The sequence below is a fragment of the Oncorhynchus gorbuscha genome, linkage group LG09, assembly GCF_021184085.1.
Source record: "Oncorhynchus gorbuscha isolate QuinsamMale2020 ecotype Even-year linkage group LG09, OgorEven_v1.0, whole genome shotgun sequence".
NCBI classification, from domain to species: Eukaryota; Metazoa; Chordata; class Actinopteri; order Salmoniformes; family Salmonidae; genus Oncorhynchus; species Oncorhynchus gorbuscha.
In genome coordinates this window covers 43,835,691-43,853,820 of record NC_060181.1, presented here as the reverse complement: position 1 = coordinate 43,853,820, position 18,130 = coordinate 43,835,691, and the positions used below count along the sequence as shown (strand labels likewise).

The 18,130-nt window shown below is 42.5% G+C and overlaps 1 protein-coding gene across 4 annotated transcripts; it reads right to left on the bottom strand.

Moving 5' to 3' along the window:
• Positions 1–3,013: 3,013 nt before the first annotated feature.
• Positions 3,014–16,997, bottom strand: LOC124043668 (heterogeneous nuclear ribonucleoprotein R-like). Of its 4 annotated transcripts, XM_046362492.1 has the most exons (15): positions 16,835–16,989; positions 15,890–16,058; positions 15,642–15,760; positions 15,391–15,498; positions 9,412–9,525; positions 9,039–9,215; positions 8,050–8,185; positions 7,736–7,941; positions 7,473–7,622; positions 7,252–7,373; positions 6,614–7,155; positions 5,019–5,093; positions 3,910–4,001; positions 3,384–3,618; positions 3,014–3,265 (listed from the first exon to the last, which is right to left on the bottom strand). In XM_046362492.1, the coding sequence occupies exons 2-12, from the start codon at positions 16,053–16,055 to the stop codon at positions 5,062–5,064; spliced, it is 1,872 nt and encodes a 623-aa protein (XP_046218448.1). In that variant the 5' UTR covers positions 16,056–16,058; positions 16,835–16,989; the 3' UTR covers positions 3,014–3,265; positions 3,384–3,618; positions 3,910–4,001; positions 5,019–5,061. The 4 variants fall into 4 exon arrangements, with proteins under 4 accessions (XP_046218448.1, XP_046218446.1, XP_046218447.1 ...); XM_046362490.1 differs by lacking the exons at positions 3,014–3,265; positions 3,384–3,618; positions 3,910–4,001; positions 5,019–5,093 and having other exon boundaries at positions 5,776–7,155; positions 16,938–16,997; XM_046362491.1 differs by lacking the exons at positions 3,014–3,265; positions 3,384–3,618; positions 3,910–4,001; positions 5,019–5,093 and having other exon boundaries at positions 5,776–7,155; positions 16,942–16,995.
• Between the last annotated feature and the right edge of the window lie 1,133 nt (positions 16,998–18,130).

Sequence of the window (18,130 nt, the reverse complement as noted above, 5' to 3'; positions counted from 1 at the left end):
ACAGAAAAAGCAGTTTTCAGTCGGACAATTCAGAGTATCTGTGCGTGTTCCTGGGAAGGGAGCTCTCATCAGATTCCGAGTCGGTGAAGCGTCCTCCACGCGACGGTCTCCAGAGTCCATAGAGAAAGTCTTCTAGGGTGGTAAGGCGTGTGTCCAGAGCTGTCAACTTCTGCTCGATTACCTCCTGTAGCCCGAATCCTTGATGATACATCGACTGCATGTCCGCAGTGTACTGCGGTTGAAATTAAAATTACCAATACTAACTCAATCATTGTTGCAAGTTATATACATTTGTCTCCAACATAGGAATTGAGATCACGTGTACTGTCTACCAATGATACTGTATGGATAAATATCTTATAAACCCCAGACACATCTATGATGAAACGTATTGGTCAGTCACCTGGTTTTGATTCCTCTTGATGATTCTAAGGCTGATGAAGAGGATGATCAGCAAAACCACAACCAGAGCAAAGGTGACATTGGGCCACTCATGAAGTGCCCAGAACATGGCATCACTGCAAGCGCCATGGACAGATGTGTCCCGAATGCCCACTTGAGGGAACTCCATTCCAACTTGTGACCACGAGGGTATCCCACAGAGATTCATGCACGCCATCTCTGATAGTGTCCTCTTTTTCTTCTCCGGTCAATTGACGAGGCGCATGCTCATGAGAAACCAAAATCGGTATATGCAGACTTGAGAATTTGAAATTCCACAACCTCAACCCCTATTGTGATGTAATAGTGCTAGACAACTGTGAAATATGTCATAAAAGACTACATGTTCAATAGAAATAGGCACTGTTGCTTTTTGCCAAGCTAAATCATCAGTTTACACATACATCACACCAGTCTTGAAATCCCAAAGAATAACAAGTCAATTTACTTGAACGAAACTGTATATAAACAATTTTAAAAAATGTCTATCAAAAGTTTAACATCTACTAATTCAAGGGTTTTTCTTTATTTTTACTATTTTCTACATTGTAGAATGATAGCGAAGACATCAAAACTATGAAATAACACACATGGAATCATGTAGTAACCAAAAACAGTGTTAAACAAATCAAAATCTATTTTATATTTAGATTCTTCAAAGTAGCCACCCTTTGCCTCGATGACAGCTTTGCACACTCTTGGCATTCTCTCAACCAGCTTCATGAGGTAGTCACCTGGAATGCTTTTCCAAAAGTCTTGAAGGACTTCCCACATACGCTGAGCTTTTCCTTCATTCTGAGGTCGAACTCATCACAAACAATCTCAATTGGGTTGAGTTTGGGTGATTGTGGAGGCCAGGTCATCTGATGCATTACTCCACCACTCGCCTTCTTGGTCAAATAGCCCTTACACAGCCTGGAGGTGTGTTTTGGGTCATTGTTCTGTTGAAAAACAAATGATAGTCCCACTAAGCGCAAACCAGATGGGATGGCGTATCACTGCAGAATGCTGCCGTAGCCATGCTGGTCAAGATTGCCTTGAATTCTATATAAATCACCAAAAGTGTCACCAGCAAAGCACCTCCTCCTCCATGCTTCACAGTGGGAACCACACATGCGGAGCTCATCTGTTCACCTACTCTGCGTCTCACAAAGACGCGGTGGTTGGAACCAAAAATCTCAAATTTGGACACATTAAACCAAAGGACAGATTGGTCATGTTTATTGGCCAAAGCAAGTCTCTTCTTCTTATTGGTGTCCTTTAGTAGTGGTTTCTTTGCAGCAAATCGACCATGAAGGCCCGATTCATGCAGTCTCCTCTGAATAGTCGATTTTGAGATGTGTGCTACTTGAACTCTGTGAAGAATTTATTTGGGCTGCAATCTTAGGTGCAGTTTATTGCCCATTTCTGAGGCTGGTAACTAATGAACATATCCTCTGCAGCAGAGGTAACTCTGGGTCTTCCTTTCCTGTGTCGGTGATCCTCATGAGAGCAAGATTCATCATAGGGATTGATAGTTTTTGCAACTGCACTTGAAACTTTCAAAGTTCTTGATATTTTCTGGATTGACTGACCATCATGTCTTAAAGTAATGGACGGTTGTTTCTCTTTGCTTATTTGAGCTGTTCTTGCCATAATATGGACTTGGTCTTTTACCAAATAGGGCTATTTTCTGTATACCAAACCTACCTTGTCACAACTGATTGGCTCAAACGCATTAATAAGTAAAGAAATTCCACAAATGAACTTTTAACAAGGCACACCTGTTAATTGAAATGCATTCCAGGTGACTACCTCACGAAGCTGGTTGAGTGAATCCTAAGAGTGTGCCAAGCTGTCATCAAGGCAAATTTGATTTAACTAGGCAAATCACTTAAGAACAAATACTTATTTACAATGACGACGCCCCCCAAACCCTCCCCTAACCTGGGTCTGTAGTGTCACCTCAAGCACCGCAGTGCCTTAGACTGCCGCTCCACGCGGAAGGCCCTGTAAAAAGCCTGTTTGTGTGGATTTCACATGACGGATGCGAGCAGCCACGCGTGGGCCTGGGATGACCTAGGCCCACCCAATTGGGAGCCAGGCCGAGCTAATCAGAATACGTTTTCCGCCCACTAAAGGGATTACAAACATAAATACTCCGTTTCATCACTTGTCCAGGTGGCTGATCTCAGACAATTACGCAGGTGAAGAAGCCAGATGTGGAGGTCCTGGGCTAGCATGGTTAGACATGGTCTGCGGTTAAGGCCAGATGGACATACTGACAAATTCTCGAGACAACATTGAAGGTGACCTATGGTAGCAAAATGAACATTACATTCTCCGGCAACAGCTCTGGTGGACATTCCTGCAGTCACCATACCAATTACACAACCCAGCACAAGGTGCTCCTGTTTAATAATCATCCAATTGAATTAGCTTCTTGATATGCCACACCAGTCAGATGGATTATCTTGGCAAAGGAGAAATCACTAACAGGGATGTAAACACATTTGTGCACAACATGTGAGAAATAAGCTTTTTGAGTGTATGGAAAACGGGATCTTTTATTTCAGTTAATGAAAATTGGGGGGGGGCACAGCCCAACTTTCCCCTCATATTTTATTGTCTCTGGCTGGTGTCCAGCAGGCTGTCTTCATGTTATCTGGTGGAGGAGCCACAGCGGTGACAGTGCCTGCCCCTTCTGCCACGGACAGCTCGCTTGGCCTCCTCCAGGGCCTCCAGGCGCTGACTGGCCTCCCTCACCCTTGCTGCCAGGCTCTCCTTAAGTTCCAAGCCTTGATATAGCTGCTTAGACAGGGCATCTGCCTCCGACCACTCCTGGCTAGGGATGTCGACACATCAAAACATTAATGACCAGAAGAAATCCACAGATTAGTGTCAATACAAATAAATATTTATACAAATGTAAGATTTAATATTTTAGAAAATGTAATTTTTACCTTCCATTTACACATTTTTCTGTAAGCATGGTAGCCAGCAGCAGCTATGACAAAGACTAGCAGCAGAGGTGAGAGATATGGGGACAAGAGATCGATGTAGTAGAGTAGCCTTGGAGTTTTTTCATCAGCCCGGGCTCGGAAATATGCCAGGAGTTCGTCAGGGGAGATGTCAATGCCCACTGTTGCCCAGGCTGGGAGTTTGGAGAAAATAACAGAGGTCTCCTTAGGAGGAGGGCTGGAAAAGGGCCACATAGAGAAAGCCATATCAAATATCAGACATTCATGTGAAACATAGCATAGGTTTGGCAACAACTCAATAGAGTCTTGAAAACAAAATTGGAATGCTAGGTTATCAATGGAATCCTATTGGAATATTCTATGCAAATGTCAGTGAATAACAATTATGACATCACATCTCAGAGCATCTTCAATGGATGTACCTCTTACACTAATATAAATGAAGGGCTCCAATTTCCAATGATCGATGTATAATACATAACAAAATAGAAAAAGAACAAGACCTTACCCGTAAGTCCACTCCATCTCAAATGAGCCCAACCTAACTGGTCCACAGGAAGGGCAGGGTGAGGGCTAGCTTGAGGGAAGCTCCCCTACAGTCTGGTGACAGAAGCAACATATAAAACACAACTACTCTTATTAAATATAATCCTTTAAAATCAGACATTAATACAAAGCTAAATTGTGTACAACATGAATAAAATATCGCTGGTGCAATATAAGGCACATCAGTAAAACAAATAGACACTGCCCTCCTGTGGATTTAAAATGTAAAGACCAATTTCCAGGCACTGTCTTTTGTTGTCGCTTGACCAGCAGTTGACTAAATTATAATCTTCAAAGGCATTGGGATCAGTGTAGTTATCAATTACCACAGTAGTAAAAGGTATTCACCATACAGAAAGCCAATGTCAGTTTAGAATTGCCCAATAAAAATATGCTTTGTTAGAGAAAATAAAAGGAATTCTAGTCCCCCTTGCTTTCGTTAAGAAAGCTGCCTCTAGAGATTAAAGAATGTGACAGTGACAGCTGAAGCGATTATCACAACAGGGTGTAGCTAAGTGTGTCCCAAATGACACCCTACTCCTCATGTAGTGCACTGCGTTTGACCAGGGCCCTAGCGGCTGTTTGAAAGTAGTAGCGCACCATATAGGGAATTGTCCAAGTGACAGGTGTTGGGGGCTTAGGCCGATCTCCTTTATAGAAAAGCCCCGAGTTGGACTGTCTACTTTTGTCCATTTCATTCTGTAGATTAACAAACTAATCTACATCTGAGTAAATGTGGCCAATTGGCTTTAATACTGTGACTTACCACTTCTTGGTCAATCAGGATGACTAGGCTACATCCTAAGTAAGGAGGCTAATAACTTCAAATCATTTGTCTTCTATCTAGACTTACAACAACGCAATTATTTAGAAGCCCTAGTTTGAGGATGCAAGGATTGATGTGGTTGACACTAACAAAAATAATCAATTGAAATGTAGGCCCACATCACTCATGGTAGTATATTAGTAACAACAATAACAAGGAGCATGGCATGACTGTGGCTGGAAGTACCCCCCTTTTGATTTTAGCAGCAGTTGTAGGTGAGGAGAGACAGTACTCAACTAGCTCACCCGGGCCTTTTGTAAGGAACACCGTTCAGGGTGAGTTCATTCCTCACTCAAGCGATGCCGCTCTCGCTTCACCACCTGGGTAAGTTGGAATAAAAGGACAAAAGATAAACACAAATAATAATATAAATGAAACCAAATGCATTTGCTCTTAGCATTTCTCTATGGAACAGCAGGGCTTGAAGGGTCATTGCTACAGCAGCAAAAGACAAAACGTACAGCAGCAGCACAGACATTACTTTCATAATTTGTGAATCATTTTTATCCTTTGGGAGGTTCCCAGTCTGTAATAAGAAATGACTGAATAATTGAGCCTCATGGTGTTTGAGTGGAGGTGAGTTTCAACTGATCCAGTGCCTTCAGGGAAGGGGAATGCATTTGAATTCTCGGTTGTTCTGGTCTTCCTGTAGAATCCAATGTAAATGATTTGTGAGGTTGAAATTTCTGCATCGTTGTACAAAATGTACAACTATTGTGTTCATTTTTTTTTATACCTTTGGAACCTTTACCAGATCATAAGAGGGTGGCATATCCTGGAAAATAAAGGGTTATAAATCCTTTTTATTCAGTCATTCAAACATCATTTGTGCTCTCTGTCATCCAGTCTTTCGCTATTTGACAATTTCATTTGGAATCTTTATTTATTCTTTGAGCAGAAAGCTGACAAAATCTCATTCCAAATGTGAAATTTGAGATAGGTTTAGCAGTAGACTCAAATACTGAATGACACCATTGAATTTGAAGGTATCTGACAATTGAATAATGCTCAACTGAGTTTTATTGAAACGGAACAAACGTAAAAGTTATAAATACAAACATCAGAACAAACTGCAATGGCTTTTAAGGTAAGCCAAACCAAACTAACGGGCAAGTTCAAAGAAAACATAGGAAGTTATAATAATAATAATATCAGTTTTAAAAAACACAATTGATCTACCTCTAGAAATGCTTGACATACACTTAACATTACAAAACGTTCAATTTTTCTACTTCCTGTGGATTCTTTTCTCCATCACGGCAAAAAATGAATATGAAGCTCTAGCCATAAGCAATTATTTACAAGCAAGTCACTATGCCACTATTAGAAACCAGAAATAAGGGGAATACAGGTAGGGGAGGGAGGGGCTTGGACACAAACTTTCCTGCAAGGCAAGATCATGATTTTAATGTCCTCAGACTTTTGAAAATGAATTGTCCACATTTAAAATGCTCATTGTTGGCTTTAAAATAAACAAACAAAATGTTGGAAGGTAAAAGTGATGTGTGTTTTAAGACATTTGTCCCATGTAACCGTAAGAGTAAGAAATGATTCAGCAAAACGGTTACATTCACATCTTCAGGCCAAAATGCAATTCCAGCCAATCATGTGCCAATTCTGGGGGTGTCTGTCCATTTTTTTTCTCTCAGTGAATTTTTTTGTTCCGCGAGGGATGAAGAATAAAAAGTCAATCAAAAAAATTGCGCCAATCTCCTTGTTTTCTCCCCCTGTACTTTTTGTTTTTATTTTGCCAAATACCTTTTTTGATGAGTCTACTTCCACTGCTGCCCATAAGAATCCTGTGAAAACTCCAGGGTGTCATTACTGTAACCATAGTTACCGGAATAGTCGGCCCCTTGCTGCAGGGGCTGCTGGGCGATGGGCTGGGACCCCCAGTTCTGCTGGTTGATCTGCCGGCGCTTGGAGTCAGGCTGGTTGAAGACATCCGCCTTCCTCTTCCCGCCCACATTGCCCCCGCGGTTCCCCCTGGCTCCTCGGGTACCTCGGCCCCTCTGTGGTTGGAATGGTCCCCCACGGCCCCCTCCTCTGCCACCCCTGGGCCCACCGATGGGTGGCCCCCTCTGGGTATAGCCCCCTCGGCCCCGTGTGGGTTGTGCTCCGCGGGTCCTGGGTGGGCCTCCCCTGCTGGGGCGGCTGCCACGGCCCCTCATGCTGTACACATCGTCGTAACCGTAGTACGGGTCCTCGTAACCGCCGCGGTAGTCATGATAGTCGTAGCCGTAGTAGTCATCGTAGTAGTCCTCGTAGCTGTAATAGTCTGGGGGGTAGGCGGCGTAGCCACCACCCCCTCTGCCACCACGGCCCCTGCCCCTACCTGGTGGAGGCATGCGTGGCGGTGGGTAGTAGTAATAGTCATCATACCTGCAGAATACAAGAATAACACATAAGGTTCAACGTAATCCCATGACAGGAGATCTTCTCAGATATTAATCAGACACAGTCTCTCTGTGACCTCACCCTGGGTTTCTGGTGGTCTGGCGCTGAGCCTGCCTCTCTTTCCTTTTCTTGTCAGGGGGCTTGGCCAGGACTATCTCAATCTCCTCTCCCCCCAGCTCCTTCCCATTCATTTCTGCCATTGCCTGAGGAAAGCAGAACATTTGTATCACATATACGAAGGTAAAACATTTGTATTTCTTGAAATGAGAAAATAAAGACTGTTTTTACTAAGGGGAACCCACCTTCACAGCTGCGTCCCTGTCCTCAAAGTGAACAAAGGCGTAGTCTTTGAGCTTCTTCACCCGCTCCAGCTTTCCAAACGCAGAGAAGGTCTTCTCCAGTAGCTCCTCTGTGACCGGGGTGGCTAGCTTCCTGACAAACAGGACTTTCACCTGATGACACAAACATTACAGTTCAACTCCATATTAATCTCAGTTTATGCAGAGAGGTCATTGTAAAATGAGAGAGTGAGTGTGGGAGAGCGAGTGAACAAGACATGACTTACCTTCGCCATGACATCTGGGTCGGGCTCCGCGACCGGGTCAGCCCACTCCACAGTGACCGGGTTCCCCCACACCTTCACCTTGCCACTCATCAGGCGGCGGCGGGCCTGGGCTGCAGACTTGTGGTCCTCGTACTCCAGGAAACAGAAGCCACGGTTCTTCTTCTTGTCGTCTGGCTGGTGGTAGAGGATCACTTCCTGAAGCCCCTCTGGAGGAAGAGGGAGACTGGCGTCACATGACTGATATCTGACCAATGACAACCCACAGAACATAAAACGAATGTAAACCAAATTGGGGTGTCTGCACTTTCACTGACCTGTGACTTTGCCAAAGTCCTCCAATATGCTCTCTCTGGTCTTGTTCTTTGGGATTGATCCAACAAACAGGCGGTTGTTTGCGACAGATATGCACACTCCAAGGTACTTCCCAGACCGGATTTCATAGTTATCACACTGAAAACAAGAATCGAGGAAAGATGGCTTAAGAGCTGTCATTTTCTTGCGAGGAATTGCAGTTCTCTTTTTTCTCTCGTTTTGTCCTTGAGGAACTGCAGTTCCTCACATTAAAAATGACAGCTCTTAAGCCATCAACATTTATAAGCCATAAAATGTGCATTCTCCCTACTTCCACTTAAGCTGCAACCAGCTCTGCAGCTATAATTAATGAGTATAGCAAAGTGTTCAGTTGTTATTAGTTAGCAGCTTGTCATTTTTAGAGGAATATTACACTCTGGTCATTAGAGTAATAACATGAATTGGTGCATGAGACAGAAATAGTGCAGTGCGTCTTGAAATACTGTCCCCGATTCTCAGCAGAGGGAGGGAGAGCACAGTCAGGTGAGAGGCAACCTCACCGCTGCCCCCAGACTGATGCAGGCCATCAGTCTAGTAAAAACAAAGTAACACAACAAATGATCTATTAGCAGTGTGATCATATGTCATTTTTTCAAATATAATTATAAAATGGTCTGAGAAGAACATTGGCTGGGCAATTCAAGCATAGTCAATATGCAGTGATAATGTATTGGGCCTATAGCCTACTGCACAAATATCGCAGAATAACTGTTTAATGAAAAAAAAAAAAAAAATCTGAACGGTAGATCTCAGATTGCATTTTGACTCAGAAAGTGATCTGTACTCAGAAAAGGTTGGTAACCACTGCCCTAGACTAAAAAAAAGCACACTCAATGGAGATTCTCTATCGAAAGTGATTTTTAGTCAAGGACTAGGCTTCATCTGTGTTTGGGAAACAAGCCGCTTGGTTCTTAGAAGGTGAAGTAAGACTTGATTGACTGCAGGGACTTACAAGTTTCACCGCCTCAGCTGCTGCATCCTTGCCGCAGAAGGTGATGAAGGCGTATCCCCGGTTCTGACCCGACAGAGGGTCCATCATTAGCCTCAGGTCCCAGATTGTTCCCGCCTTCTCAAACAGTGGCACCAGCTCGTCTTCATACAGATCTCTGGGGATCTTTCCCACAAACACCTGAAGGCAGAAAACAGAGTCTAGATCAGTGAGGGTTCCACAATGTAATCAGATCAGCTCATGATACTTCAGCAGGGGAAGTCTGCTGTAAATGCTGCTATAAAAGTCTGTTGCCATTCTTGGGGCTAAAGTCTTACATACACTTCTCTTATCAGTCAAAGGCTTTGCCACAATGTTATAAATGGTACATCTTTACCTCAGTTCCAATCCCAGGCTGTGCTCCCTGGAACACTTCCTCTGGTGGGGGCCCTCCATATTTCCTCTGTCCCGTGGTGACGTCCAAGGTGTATCCTGTCCGCTCTAACAGAGCCTGGGAAACATGTGTATTGGTTATGCTGACGTCTAGAACATGAGCGGGAACACAAAGTTTGAGGGCGAAATTTCAACCACAGGATTGTCATCATAGTTTCCAATTTTCAACATAAGACAAACCTTGTCATCAAACCTTCAACGTTATATCCAAAATCAGAAAATAATTAGGCTTGACAGCACCTCCTATGGGATAATTAGTCCATCTACAGCTATCCCATCTGGTCTCCCATCCAGGGTTAACCGAGCACAGCCATGCTTAGCTTTGATATTTGTCACCGACTACTACCAATGTGCTAGGGTGAGAAAGATTGAATGATGTCTTACCAAAATATATTAATTGTTGCAATCGAAGCCATTTCAAAAAGGGTAGGCTGCTGCTCCAGTTTCAACTGTTCTGCCTTATTATTATTTGACCATGCTGGTCATTTATGAACATTTGAACATCTTGGTCATGTTCTGTTATAATCTCTACCCGGCACAGCCAGAAGAGGACTGGCCACCCCACATAGCCCGGTTCCTCTCTAGGTTTCTTCCTAGGTTTTGGCCTTTCTAGGGAGTTTTTCCTAGCCACCGTGCTTTTACACCTGCATTGTTTGCTGTTTGGGGTTTTAGGCTGGGTTTCTGTACAGCACTTTGAGATATCAGCTGATGTACGAAGGGCTATATAAATAAATTTGATTTGATTTGTTTAACAGGGGAAATGTAAGCATACTTTATATAAAGTCACATATCAATGACACTTTAGGCCTGTATAGCATTTGGGAAGTCATCAATAGCTATTGTGCTACATTTACATTTGAGTCATTTAGCAGACGCTCTTATCCAGAGCGACTTACAACTTTAGACACCATTAGAACATTTTGGAAAATACTCTTCAAAACTTTAAATTTGTCTTAATGTTTTTATGGATATTTCAGATAGGATTAGGCTTTTGGTCATTTGATTCACAACAGCAAGGAGGGATTTTTTCCCCCAGCCAAGCATGCATCATTTCTATCTTATAATGATGGTCAACTAAGGTTTGTTCAAATTTCTCATTAGATTTGTATATATCTCGCTATTGTGTTCTCGCGCACTCTCTCCAAAAACAACTTAAAACTTTGAGATAATGCATGCTAAATTTCTCCTACCGTGCTAAACTGAAACTGGGTTAATAGGCCATGTCCCAATACCAAATGGAGAAAAAAAAATACACACAATTTGAGCTTTTACAACAAGACACTGGAGTGTCCACTATAAAATGTAATTTAGCTATTGGCCCAGAATATTTAAAACAACAACAATAAAAAAAACAAGTGCGCACCGCTTTGGTAATACTCTTAGCTCTACCTACATTGTTCTCTTGCTTTGTGTAAATACATTTGAGATATTCCTACTTGCTATAACCTATACGTAATTTACTCAGAATGTCAACCATGCACTGCCCTGCCTGATCCAATTCTGTTCGGTGTAATAGTTTGAACAGTGATTTTTTTTACTTGTCCATTCTGAATTAAAAATGATACACACTCTGGTTGTCCAACCATTTACTTATTTCCTTGCCCCAGGCAAGCCGTAATGTTGAGCCCTGATTCACATCAACTAAATCAAAAATAAAAGAGTAGGATTAAGACAGTGGCTCAAGAATGAAACATCCTTTAAAAATGTTGATATTTGGTTGTGTGGTCAATGGTGCGGAGAGATATTTTCCATTTAACTAATTGACTGATGTCAGTTCACTTATTTTAATTCGATTTCTTTTGCCCAATGCGCATTTTCCCACTGTAGTTTCTCGAGATAAAATCAGATGTAGCCCTAATTGTGATATGTAGTAGGGAGTTTCCAACAGGCCAATATTCAACATAATTACCACTTATCTGTGCTAAACTAACTACAATGACCATAATCTATTGCACGCCTACTTGTCTGGAGACGGAGAAGAGAGAATGCGTGATCGAGAGGGATGAAGTAGTTGCATCGCTAGGTAGCTCTACTGGAAAACACATGACTTAAGTGATTGATAGTTGGTAGGGCTGACTCCTTTTAGTCGACAGGCTGTTGGTAGACTAAGATTCTTTTAGTCGAGCAGTAGCAAATAAATAAATCATGGCACATAATTGGTCTGATTCACTCCTGTCTCAGTGGACTAATCCATTGTGGGGGCTACACACCAGCAGTACATTTACCGTTAATCAATTTAATTTCTAATTTACAACATTCGTTTGGTAACGGTAATTTATGTTAATGCATTCAATATATTATTAGTCTTTTACAGTTCTCATTGTCGGTGTGGACAAGATGTTTGCGGCGCACAACCTAGGCTACACTTGTGAGGAATACGTTTATTCCGTTCCATTTACAAATTGTCAATTTATTATTGATTTTTATTTGTAACGCTCCTGCCAATGTCGAGTAAGGACGCGCACCTGATTATGCAGGCTACCTGGCCTGCTCGCAAATGTAGGGCCATAAATGTGCAGATCTGAAAGTATTTCTGATTGAGACGCTCCACAGTGGTGGCAAGTTAAGACAAAGTAATTCCCTTCACCTGAAAACAGCAAGTAAGAAGTCGGTTTTTACATCCATTGAGAATGACAATAGTTCCTAAAAACTTTGATAACCACTCAGCGTAATATTTTTGTCACGTTCTGATTCCGTGGAAATGTCAAAAATAGGTCTACCAGATTACTTCCTATCCCTCGCACAAATAGCCTACAGCTGTGTCTGTCCAGAGCTCACTGCCGCTGGAAAAAGAGGGACCAGACTATTTTACACAACGTTGCAAGTTTGCTAGCATGAGCTTCAGAACGGACCAAGTTGATACAATGTTTCCTAGACCCTTGCATACAGGCCATGCAAGGGAACACTTAAACAACACAATGTAACTCCAAGTCAATCACACTTCTGTGAAATCAAACTGTCCACTTAGGAAGCAACACTGATTGACAATAAATTTCACATGCTGTTGTGCAAATAGAATAGACAACAGATGGAAATTATAGGCAATTAGCAAGACACCCCCAATAAAGGAGTGGTTCTGCAGGTAGGAACCACAGACCACTTCTCAGTTCCTATGCTTCCTGACTGATGTTTTGGTCACTTTTGAATGCTGGCGGTGCTTTCACTCTAGTGGTAGCATGAGACGGAGTCTACAACCCACACAAGTGGCTCAGGTAGTTCAGCTCATCCAGGATGGCACATCAATGCGAGCTGTGGCAAGAAGGTTTGTTGTGTCTGTCAGCGTAGTGTCCAGAGCATGGAGGCGCTACCAGGAGACAGGCTAGTACATCAGGAGATGTGGAGGAGGCCGTAGGAGGGCAACAACCCAGCAGCAGGACCGCTACCTCCGCCTTTGTGCAAAGAGGAGCACTGCCAGAGCCCTGCAAAAGGACCTCCAGCAGGCCACAAATGTGCATGTGTCTGCTCAAACGGTCAGAAACAGACTCCATGAGGGTGGTATGAGGGCCTGACGTCCACAGGTGGAGGTTGTGCTTACAGCCCAACACAGTGCAAGACGTTTGGCATTTGCCAGAACACCAAGATTTGCAAATTCACCACTGGCGCCTTGTGCTCTTCACAGATGAAAGCAGGTTCACACTGAGCACGTGACAGTCTGGAGACGCCATGGAGAACGTTCTGCTGCCTGCAACATCCTCCAGCATGACCGGTTTGGCGGTGGGCCAGTCATGGTGTGGGGTGGCATTTCTTTGTGGGGGGGGGCCGCACAGCCCTCCGTGTGTTCGCCAGAGGTAGCCTGACTGCCAGTAGGTACCGAGATGAGATCCTCAGACCCCTTGTGAGACCATATGCTGGTGCGGTTGGCCCTGGGCTCCTCCTAATGCAAGACCTCATGTGGCTGGAGTGTGTCAGCAGTTCCTGCAAGAGGAAGGCATTGATGCTATGGACTGGCCCGCCCGTTCCCCAGACCTGAATCCAATTGAGCACATCTGGGACATCATGTCTCGCTCCACCAACCACAGACTGTCCAGGATTTGGCGGATGCTTTAGTCCAGGTCTGGGAGGAGATCCCTCAGGAGACCATCCACCATCAGGAGCATGCCCAGGCGTTGTAGAGAGGTCATACAGGCACGTGGAGGCCACACACTACCTGAGCCTCATTTTGACTTGTTTTAAGGACATTACATCAAAGTTGTATCAGCCTGTAGTGTGGTTTTCCACTTTAATTTTGAGTGTGACTCCAAATCCAGGCCTCCATGGGTTGCTAAATTTGATTTCCATTGATAAATTTGTGTGATTTTGTTGTCAGCACATGATGAGGTGGCGGACGGTCTCCTGAGGGATCTCCTCCCAGACCCGGACTAAAGCATTAAAAGTCACTGAGCATTTCAGTAAGGCCATTCTACTGCCAATGTTTGTCTATGGAGACTACCGTGTGCTCGATTTAATACACCTGTCAGCAACGGGTGTGGCTAAAATAGCAGAATCCGCTAATTTGAAGTGATCTCCAAATACTTATGTATATATAGTGTATCTGCTGTTGTAAATGTCAGACTTCACTGTGAGGCACATCTGTCTAGGTTGAACATTGGATATTTTAGACTGTAGTTTGTTTAGGCGATTTTAAAGCTAACTAGCTACTTTACATGCTGATATTGTCTATGGTATTGTGAGTAGCTACATTTGCTTGCTACCTACCTAGCTAGATAGCCAGCAAGCCCAGAGAGCATTGATGATTTTGTCGTCGACTTGAGCTGCAATAGATCCCCACAACAGTTTTTCACGTTGCTACCAACCTTATTATAAACACCAAAATGAAACATTTGATCACAAAAAAATATTGTTTCCAGTGTTAACACTAAATTAAAGGAATGAGTGATTTTCAGGTGTATTTTTCATTAAAGTTTCATTTGTGTCTTTCACTTTTGTACACCAGCTTCAAACAGCTGAAAATACTACATTTTTGGTTACGTAAAGTATATTTCACAGCGGTTTAGATGCTTCTCTATACTATAATTTGTTCTGTCAAACTGAAATTAGGTATTAGATTTTCAGCAACCAGTAAATGGCAGAGCCATTAAGAATTGTTGTGTATTGACAAGCATATTTATCTTGAATAGAAAACTACAAGCCGACTAAGTAAATATGTAAACTATTCTACTATGGGGTTGTCAGATTTTGTATTAACATTACATGGCAAAAATAGTCGCACAGGGCAGGGCTTCACAAAATCATCGCAGTACTAAGATCATCTTTCGTCCATTTAGTTTCAATGGAATTAAGATGTTAGTGCTACAACGCTTTTGGGAAACAGCCCTGGAAAGTTACATCTTGAGCAATAAGTATAAGCTTTGAATGACTTTTCCAGCAGCTACAGTGGCCCCATGTGGTAAAGCATGGCGCTTCCAACACCTGGGTTGTGGGTTCAATTCCCACAGGGGACCAGTAAAAAAAAAAAAAAAAATCAAACAGTATGCACTCACTACTTACTGTAAATCGCTCTGGATAATAGAATCTGCTAAATTACTAAAATGCAAAAGTACACTAGGCTACACACCGCTGTTTGAGTTGAGTGCTGAGCATTATAAACAATTGAATTCCCTTTATCTGAACATCAGTGTCAGCAACAATCATGTATGGCCGGTCAGTGCATACAGCGTAACCGAGAATTTGTTTTTATGAAACATTTAGGAATTTATTTAGCACAAAACAGACACTTCCGTTGGTCTATTAAGCCTTGTCATCGCCAAACCTGCAATAAAAGTCTCTGGGAAGCTGGTCTACACTGATCTAAAAAAAATTCTCTCTCCAAAATCCAAATGACAGAAATCCGTCACAGTGACAGAGAACTTTGTGTATGCACAGGAGTTACACGGCAGGTTATATTTAAGCAAATGAAACAACTTTCTAACCGTTGCATTTTTACCTTGATCTTGGACTCATCGGGACCCTTGGTGGATTCTTGTACTTTACTTCCCTGCTTTTCCCTCTGTCTGTACGTCTTCATGACTCCACAAAGGAAAGCACTTTTGTTCTAGAAAGCAAACCACGGGACAGATGATTAATGTATTGGTGTTATGAGCAGAGGGAAATGTATAGCCCCCTCCATGTCAACTTCTGACTAATGCATCATCATCCAAACAGACTTGTATTCATTCCTCTCCCCCTGTAACACACCTGCACATGGGACAAGTCACTTTCTTTGAACTGCAACAGTACAGACAGCGCTCCCTCTTCATTGAACTCCCGCAGAGCATCAATGGCCCTCTCATCCAGGTCAGCATACGCCACCAAGCCTGAAGGTACAAGACAGATTCTTAACATTACAACCTGGCCTTTCTCCACTTCATGGAACCTCAAGCAATATAATCACGCTTCTTTGGAAAAACGGATTAGACTCCGCCATTGTATGATCGATTCCCCACCAGTTGAGAATACGTTGTCGAGACTCTCGGCCACTTTCTGAGGCAGTCCAGCGTCGATGAGCGTCTGGTAGTTCTCTGTGTGCTCGCCTTCGGCAGTGACTTCCATAGGCTCCTCTTCCTCCCTCACCAGGGCAGAAGTACCATTCACCTCAGCAGCAGCAGCCATTCTCTTGAGAGAAAGGGGAAAAGACAAAAACAAGATTTCAGTAAGAATGTTCCATATTAGAACATATGTTTCAGGTGCCCTTTAAAGATCAAGACTAACAACTTGTATGGTACATAAACGTTCCCTTTCATAAAATACATTGGGCACATTTTTTCCTATTGCAATAGTAACTTCATGTAATCTAGCTAAACCTCTGCAAGTATTATAAATACATCAACTACCTCGTTCAGATTGGCTAAGATACTATAACTACACTAGAAAACCTGAACCATTCATTTTAATGCAGACAACCACGATGTCTGAAAAATGAAATACCTGGGGACAAGTGAACAGTAAGGTTATATTGGGAGCAAGCTAGTTAGTGAACTCCAACAGACAGTAAACAAAAACAATGACTATGCTAGCTAGCAAACATGTTTTTGTTGAAGCAAGCTTAGTTGGTGGTGTGTATTTCTTGGTTAAACATCGTCCCGCCCCCTTCCAATAATAGCAAGCTCAATTACTGCAGCTAGCTACAGTACACAACTAGATTTAGTTAGCTACATTGTTAGACGAATTCGACTGAATTCACAATTTGGAACATTTACACCAAGCAAAATAAACGTTTAGCGTTAGAAATACGAAAATGTAAATCAAAATAACGTTAAGGTTCATACGCTTTGCCAAGAAAATAGAAAACAGGGCTAGCTTAGGCCTTGTTAGCATGCTGGAGACCTTTCAGCATTCAAACAAACCACCCGCCAAAAGAGGTGAAAATGAATAATTTAGCAAACGCTTACCTATCTTTTCTAGAAATATAACAGTATCGTTAAATGTATTATTCAACAATGAACCAAAATAGATATGCTCTATGGTCAATATCAATAATATGTTTGAGTCTACCCACGAGACAGTTTTCGAGACGGCCCAGTCGCTCGCACACCACTCGGCGACGAAGGAGTACGCCCCCACCTAACTACGTAGGGCCTCACAATCTTAACCAATCGAAGTGGTTAATCGCAGATTGACATTACTTTCCACCAATAAAAGTCCCATGTTTCCAGACAGAACGCCTAGGTATTGTACATCAATGACTGTATCTATACACTCAAAATAAGCACATATTTGGATTTCGATACTGCACAATGCTGTGATTGAATTACAGTATAAACGTACTGAACGGAATGTGACAAATTCTGTGCAGTTTTTGGCACGAGGTCTTGGAAATCGATGGAAATCAGATATGTGGAAGAGATGGGATTAATGTTATCATTGTTAGAACTGGTTCGGATTTGAGATTGGGTTGCCTGTCACAGATAAATGTGTGCAGCTCACGCTTTCAGAATATTGCACACCCGAAATCAAATACTCATATGTCATAATAAATGTGCCTGATTTCAAGAATAATATTCTACAGGGATATTTAAAGTAATCACAAAAAACTCCCAAACAGAAAACAACTTTAGTGCTTTATTAATGCTTTGAATGTGACTCACATACAACCTCTTACAACAACTGCCTACGAGCATTTCATATTATTCTGTATATAAATCAGAGACACTCCATTTAGATACGTTTCGTATGGTATGTAATTCATTTGTGGATGTCCATCACCCATTTCGTATGATATGTTACGAATTTGCAAAACGTACAATGTAGCAAATTAGCAAAATTGACAATACGTTACGAATTTGAAAAATGTTACAAATGTTACAAATATGCGACACGTATGATATCCAGGCTGTATCACATCCACCCGTGATTGGTAGTCCGATAGGGCGGCGCACAACTGGCCCAGCGTCATCCAGGTTTTGCCGGGGTAGGCCGTCATTAGCTAGCTGGCTAATGTTAGCTAGCTGGCTAACTTTAGCTAAGGGTTAGGGGTTAAGGTTAAGTTTAGGAGTTATGTTTAAGGGTTAAGGTTAGAGGAAGCGGTCACTAACATGCAAGTAGTTGCAAAGTAGCTTAAATGTAGTAAGTAGTTGCAAAGTAGCTTAAATGTAGTAAGCAGTTGAAAAATGGCTAATTAGCTAAAATGCAAAAGTTGTGATAAGATTCAAACTCACAAACTCCGGGTTGCTAGACGTTCGTGTGGC